General features: G+C 47.3%; 1 protein-coding gene across 1 annotated transcript; it reads right to left on the reverse strand.

Annotated features, from left to right (window-relative positions):
* Nucleotides 1-418: 418 nt before the first annotated feature.
* Nucleotides 419-5,272, reverse strand: LOC119295320 (MEIOTIC F-BOX protein MOF-like). Its single transcript, XM_037573725.1, has 5 exons — nt 4,162-5,272; nt 3,556-3,711; nt 1,100-3,470; nt 868-1,006; nt 419-713 (listed from the first exon to the last, which is right to left on the reverse strand). The coding sequence occupies exons 1-3, from the start codon at nt 5,209-5,211 to the stop codon at nt 3,345-3,347; spliced, it is 1,332 nt and encodes a 443-aa protein (XP_037429622.1). The 5' UTR covers nt 5,212-5,272; the 3' UTR covers nt 419-713; nt 868-1,006; nt 1,100-3,344.
* Nucleotides 5,273-7,289: the final 2,017 nt, after the last annotated feature.

Here is a 7,289-nt window from a genome sequence, read left to right on the forward strand (position 1 = left end):
CGGTGAGATTGAGAAGTAATCCAGCATCTAAGGCCTAGGACCGTATCATCCCGATGACGTGATCTCAAGTTCTCAACGATGAAAGAATGAGGTCGATCCCCAGGAGCGGCATCTGCTATCTTTGACGATTGTTATCACTTTTTTAACTTAGCATGTGATTTTGTGCAAGCAACATTCAAAAATTGCCATAGGGAAGTGAATACTTTCGCTCATGAACTTGCTCGGATGCCTAGATTTTCTATTACCTGTGAATGGATAGAAGAGCCTCCTATGGTGGGTTGATTCCTCTACTGAGTTATCTGACGTAACCTTGATCACAGCTTAAAAAAGAGGGATTATGCTTTCAAAAAAAGGCCAAGAACTTTTACTTGCAAGTGCAAATCAGACAAGCATGAATTGACAAGCAGGCAAATCAGAAAGTTCTACAACTTTGGACGACTCAGTTTCTCTCACATACTCAACCAATTCTCAAAGTCGCCACAAGTTACATGAAGGCTACGAGTAACGGAGTAAGGATTGTTGTTGTTATGCCAGGTTGAACTATATCAGTATATTTATATCCAAGTAACCAGTATAATCAGTTTTAAGCTCCATTTCTATGAGCATGAACAGGCAGTGAGGTTCCTGCAAACCAAGACAATATACTTCTTGATAATTGAGAGCTAGCTGGTTGACCCATCATCATAATCCCTAATCTGTCGCAAAAGTGAACCCTGTAAAAAGATGACAAGAGCACGGTAAGTTCTGATAATATAACCAGAAAGTAAGCCTATACAAACTTGCTACCATTGACCTTGCTTTGGGAAAACTGGAATTGTTCGGATTATTATAAAGGAGTTTAACCAAAATACTAATATCACATCCTACCAATTTTCCCTACATCACAGCCATCAAAAGAGCACCTCAAGCGGAATCTTAGTATACAAATCTTGCCTCTAGTGAAGATGTGCTGATTTCCTCCAGTAATAAGGATTGAGAAGAGAGAAGTGGCACATGATACGATCGTCTGAGTGAACAAACCAATAATGAGTTGAAGTCGAACTACAAATCTGGAACAACCCATTAGTTAGTAACTTCAAGCAGAACTAAAGCTGTGTACCGGAAGCACCAACATGAAGAACTGCAGAACTTTTATTTTCTCGATGAAGATCAAATTGCACTAGGTTCTCTCCTGATACCAGTCAGCAGAGTATTAGATGTTTAAAACAAAATACTATTTTTGGAATTTCCTGATGACATTTGCAGTTGGCAACAACAACAAAGCCTTTTATTCCCATTCGCAAAAAAAGCCTTTTGTTCCCAAACAAGTTGGGTTAGGCTAGAGTTGAAACCCATAAGATCTTGAAACCTAGTGATGGTTTTGGGCTTTTGGCACGTGCATAGCTAACTTCCATCTTCCATGACCCCTGTCCATGCACCCCGGCCTACATCGCCACCTTCAATGGCTCCACGGGCTGCAACGCTTGGAAGCTCACATGGAAGAACTGGGCACCCCCGCGCGTCCGTTATTCCACTGGCTCGCCCGCCTGGACCGATGTTGGACGGCCGACCGCCTCGCCCGCCGCAGCCTGCAACACCCCGCGCGATGCCCCCTCTGCGACCAGACCCCCGAGACCATGCACCACCTCATCCTAGCTTGCCCCTTTGCCCGGCAGATCTGGTGCGAGGTGCTGCACTGGCTCCGGCTCCCCTGCGCCCCGCCTGACAGCGAGACCTCTCTCAACGACTGGTGGCACACGGCGCGGCAGCACACCCCCAAACCCATGCGCAAGGGCCTCGCCTCCGTGACCACCTCGTCCCACGGATGATTTGGAAGCATCGTAACGATTGCGTCTTCGATAGAGGATGGCCCTCGGCGACCGACCTGCTCACGAAGATCAAGGACGAGGCCGCCCTCTGGGCCAGAGCCGGCGCCCTAGGGCTACGAGCCATTGTACCGCAAACTTGGGACGTTCACTGATGTGCCTTTGGGCACTGTAATTCCCTCCTTGGAGGACTGTAACTAAAACCCTCTTTCTTTCCAAGCAATGAAATGCAAGCTCTCTTGCGTTTTCTCAAAAAAAAGTACCAAGTTGAGAAAAGGTGGAAGATCAAGTGAGCACCAAGATAAGCAGTGGCGGAGCTACCCAAAAAATGTTGGGCGGGCCGGATAGTGCAAGCAGTGCTACCAAATTAAAAATCAATGCATTACTGTGGGATAAACTTCATGTAAAATTTGTTTTTGCTCCATCACTGGGCGGGCCATGGCCCTTTGAGCCTTGCCATAGCTCCACCGGTGAAGATAAGGACCGGTGAATTTCATAGATGTGTAACTATGTAGGAGAAGAAAACAGAAAATCCAAATGATTGACTATGGGAGCACCAGCTATATAGGCACCACCATGCACCGGAATGCATATTACATTTTAGAGATATTTGTAATAGCTTCTGAGCGCTATCAGTTCCTGATTGATATAAGGATCAAGTACTTCAACTCAAACATCATATCAACATGAAAATATTGTTAAGCTTTATCTTCTAACATACTGTGAACTCAAAAAAGAATAAAATACAATACCTTTATGCATCTACAATGTCACACTCGTTTTGCTAGGCAGCAAGGTAGAAATAGAATCACTTCTTTATTTTGAATTTTGATGTGAACTATTTCAAGGCAACAGCCAAATAGTAGATATAATTTGCAGATTCAAGAGAGCTGTTACACACACAATTTAACATCTATTATCCAAATTACGAACAGAACCTATGACATAAATAATTTCAGGTATGTTGCTGCCAAACATAAAATCATACTAGGTTTCATTTCTGAGAATAAATCAGATTAAATTCGTACTGTTTACCCCTACGTAACCCAGTTCTTTCTCAACCAATCAGATATCCTAATTCTAGCTATAACAATATAAACATAAATTTGCTTGTTTAAGAAAAAGATAAATTTTGCAAGAGCACAACATATGAGCTGTTACGAAACGAATTAAATTTTCCATTTTAAGAAACAATGCTAAAAGAGTAGAACCATCCCAATAGTGATAAACTGCCGACGGCCTTCACATGTGTGAAATAATTTAATACATAATATGATCTTGTGCATAAATGATGATTCGTTTTGATACATCTCTAGTACTGTTTTGGATAATAGTTGCTACAAAATGAATGCATAATTACCATTTTCTTAACCAATGCTAAAATGTCAAAACATTACTCCTAGTTATTGACTTCTTGAGTCATTGCTTTGTGACTAATATAAACAGATACAATGTTATAAAAATAAGCATGCCAAAATATCCATATTTAACTTACATGGAATGGAATATTAGTGTTCGTTCTTCTGGATACTGAAGTTATCAAGAGTCAGCATCTTTGAACAAATGTGAACCACTTTCATCAACATTTGTGCATCTGAATTCAACAGTTTTAAGGCGTAGAGATTGAAGGTGACTTTCTCCCATATTCATCATAGGCTTTTGATCCTACAGCCGACAAAACTATATAGGTCAATCAATTGTGCATCATAAGTTTGGTAACACATCGACTACGAGATTAAAAGACGCATACCTCGTGCAGTAGAATAATGAGCTTCTCTAAAACTGGTGTGTGTTGAAGAAAGCAAAGTAGTGCACAAAAGTCACGACCAACAACCCACTCATTGACTAGCAAGGTCTTTAACTTGTTGAATATAGGGCAGCATGCCAAGTCTAGCTTGAAAATATGCTGCATAAATAAAGAACAAGTAACCGTCTAATTCATATCCAAGATACAGGTGGGGAGCCTTTTCTCCCCATGAAAGTTTCAAAAAAAAAATCCAAGATAAAGTGAATACATTGCAGAATTTATAGCAAAACCAAGAGATAACACACAACAATATGGTCCAGCTTTCAAATTCAAAACGAGCTTCGACTCAAACTGCTTTCAAATTTTCAAAATAGCCTGGAGTCCCTAAACCATAGTGCGTGATAATACACCCGCACCAAAACCAACTTTCAGGGATGTGTTTACTGAAATGGTAGTATAACTTTGAGAACAGAACGGGAGGCAACAACTAGCAAACACAAGAAGCTTGTTTCTACATAAATGGTATGAATAAAGTAAGGGAACACACAAATGCTGCACAATAGTGAATGCCCTAAAAAGCTAGGGATTAAGTTCGAAATGTGAACATACCACTCCATCTGCAGCTTCCAACTCCAAATGCGTAGCATTGATCAAACCGCTAAGGAGCACACACTTTCCACTGCCATCAGGATTATCAGAAGTGCTATCTCCATGGTAGCCAAACCATCGATGATCTAGCAGGAGGGGGCTAATTTTGACATATGCTGTTACTAGTAATGGCATGCTTTCAAGCAGAGGAGCCCGCCAGCACTGAACACTCAGGCGCAGCGAAACAAGACCCGGGGTAGAAATCCGTGTGCGGAAATCCGATGCAATGCTACATTCAGCGACACAGAGGTGCTTGAGCGAGTGCGATGACATCCTCTGAGCAGAAATTATGCATAAGCTCACCTTTAGATCCTCCAACACAGGACAGCTCGAGAAATCCAAGGCATCGTCGTCCAGCTCTACACACTGAAGCTGCAGGGTCGTCAAGTACCGGGAGATCAGAGGCACCGCGACGAGCCGCAGCGGTTCGGTTGTTGGGCTGACAAGGACCCTGAGCATCTGAACGTCGCACACGACAGCGTGCCCAATCCACTCCTCGACGTACCGGACCGGCTCCTTGGTGTGGACAAAGGGAAAGGGTCGAGCATGTTGCGCCGGAAACGTGCAGAGCTCGACCTCGCGCAGGCTCCAGGCGGGGCGCAAGAGCAGCATGAAGTTGACGAACCTGTTGAACTTGGCGGCGCTGCTCCAGCTGCCGGCGTCGGTGATGCGCAGGTTGGTCACGGACTTCCAGAGCACGCGCCAGCGGCGCGAGAGCACGCACGAACGCACGGCCTCGTGGGCGGGGAGGAGCGACAGCACCTGCTCGAGGATCGCGTCCGGGAGTGCGCTGATGTGGTCCTCCGCGTCCGCTTCCTTTTGCTTCCTGTCGGTGCGCGTCTCAGGCATCCCGTCGAACAGGTGGTGGGCACCGGCGCCACGGCAGCGGAGAAAGAGGAGACGATTCGCCGAAGCGGCGATGAACACAGAGGGAAACGGCAAGCTGTCGAAGCTTGGGTTCACGTCGCCGGCCAGAGTCTTCGCTCCCCGGGCGCCGCCGCTCACCTGCATCCTACTCAATCCCAAGTCGGAAGAGCGCACGGTCGACAAGTCGTTCCGTTGCTTTGGAAAGTCCAGGGTAACTCCAACGCACGACTCCGTATGGTCCGTACTCTCTAAAAAAAAACTCCATAAGGTCCGGCCGCGTTTTTTTTTCTTTTCTCGAATACGCTAAGGTACTAAGGTAGCGTATCATTGCATTGATAGGAGTGATAGAACCAGTACAGGGGTGGGTCGTAGTCGTGTACACACGAATGGCGAGACTAGGACCCGAGTAGAGCAGAAGACATGGGGATGCTCAGCTACAAAACAGCAAATTCAGTTTACAAGATTGCACGTGGTCATCCCTCGGGCTCCTGCCGCGGTCCAGGAGCGAGCTTCGTCTTTGATGGCTGTAGTGAGTGCAGCAGAGGAAGGGGCTATTTTATCAAAGATGACCGCGTTCTGGTGCCTCCAAAGCGACCAGGCCGTGAGGGCGGCAATGGTGGCGTTAGTTTGAGGTAAACGAACAAAGCAAGCCCTGCAACTCGCGGGAGCAAACAGACCGTTGTTCGTTTTCTGTCCGCTTTCGACTCATTCCCGGTCTAAGTTTGAGCCGAGTTTACGGCCGAACGGACAGCGCGCGGACGAACGGGACGCGCACCCTTGTCCTCCCCTGGCCCGCTGTCGGTGGCACAGGCGGTCACTTTCCCTAATGTTCCTCCAAAATGCTCATGTGCCCCCATCTTTCACCCTTGCGCGCCCCGCCCTTTGCCCCTCCCTCCATCCACCATGGCTAACAAGGTGAATCCCGTCAACCCACCTGCTGCCGCCCGCCCCGCGGCGAAGAAAAAGAAGCCTCGGTCGGAGCTCACGCCGGCTGAGCTCGCCAAGCTTGACGCCAAACTGGCCAAGAGGTGGAACCGGCGAACTGCTGCGGTGGAGAAGAAGGTCGCCGCCGAGTGTGTCGTGCATTGTGCGACGCAGCACCAGGCCGACGTCAACGGCAAGGAGTCCATCATCGCCAAGGCGCACGCTGTCGGTGTCAAAACCGGCGGATCTCGGGTAGGGGGTCCTGAACTATGCGTCTAAGGCTAATGGTAACAGGAGGCAGGGGACACGATGTTTACCCGGGTTCGGGCCCTCTCAGCGGAGGTAATACCCTACTTCCTACTTGATTGATCTTGATGATATGAGTATTACAAGAGTTGATCTACCACGAGATCGTAGAGGCTAAACCCTAGAAGCTAGCCTATGATTATGATTGTTGTTGTCCTACGGACTAAACCCTCTGGTTTATATAGACACCGGAGGGGGCTAGGGTTACACAGAGTCGGTTATAGAGAAGAAGATCTACATATCCGAATTGCCAAGCTTGCCTTCCATGCAAAGGAGAGTCCCATCCGGACACGGGACGAAGTCTTCAATCTTGTATCTTCATAGTCCAACAGTCCGGTCAAAGTATATAGTCCGGCTGTCTGAGGACCCCTTAATCCCGGATTCCCTCAGTAGCCCCTGAACCAGGCTTCAATGACGATGAGTCCGGCGCGCAGATTGTCTTCGGTATTGCAAGGCGGGTTCCTTCTTCGAATACTCCATAGAAGATTTTGAACACAAGGATCGTGTCCGGCTCTGCAAAACAAATTCCACATACCACCGTAGAGAGCACAATATTCCACAAATCTAATCTGTTGACATCTTTTCATAGCGTGGCATCACACCACGGCCCGGTCATTATTCGAACCGTTTTCCACAACCTGCCACCGCACATATCGCGAGGTGGTTTTATCGGCACGTCTTGTCGAAGCAGAGATCGTGTCCCCTTATCGTGGGATTCTCATCAATACGGGTGTGGGTAACCCAACCGTGCCATCAATCGTGGCGCTTGGGGAATAAGCGAATTTACCGGGCAAGTGGGGAGGCGCAGGATCTCTGCTGCCTTTATAAGGGGATAAGAACTCCCTTTTTCACCCACGCCTTCTTCTTCCTCTGCTCATCCATTCCTTTTCGCTCGAGCCCTAGTGCCCAAGCGTTCGTCTTCTCCACCCAAAAAGGCTTCCCGAAAATGTCCGGATCCGGAGCAGGAGGCAAGTGGATGGCCTCTACCGTCC

The sequence above is a fragment of the Triticum dicoccoides genome, chromosome 4B (genome assembly GCF_002162155.2).
Source record: "Triticum dicoccoides isolate Atlit2015 ecotype Zavitan chromosome 4B, WEW_v2.0, whole genome shotgun sequence".
Classification (NCBI taxonomy): domain Eukaryota; kingdom Viridiplantae; phylum Streptophyta; class Magnoliopsida; order Poales; family Poaceae; genus Triticum; species Triticum dicoccoides.

What these genes read in the sequence shown, in the direction of transcription:
- LOC119295320 (XM_037573725.1), bottom strand. Translation starts at nt 5,211, where the DNA reads ATGCAGGTGAGCGGCGGCGCCCGGGGAGCGAAGACTCTGGCCGGCGAC. An exon ending in TGGAAGCTGCAGATGGAGTG is followed by an intron (nt 3,712 to 4,161) that starts GTATGTTCACAT and finishes TTATTTATGCAG; the next exon opens with CATATTTTCAAGCTAGACTT. An exon ending in TCATTATTCTACTGCACGAG is followed by an intron (nt 3,471 to 3,555) that starts GTATGCGTCTTT and finishes TGTCGGCTGTAG; the next exon opens with GATCAAAAGCCTATGATGAA.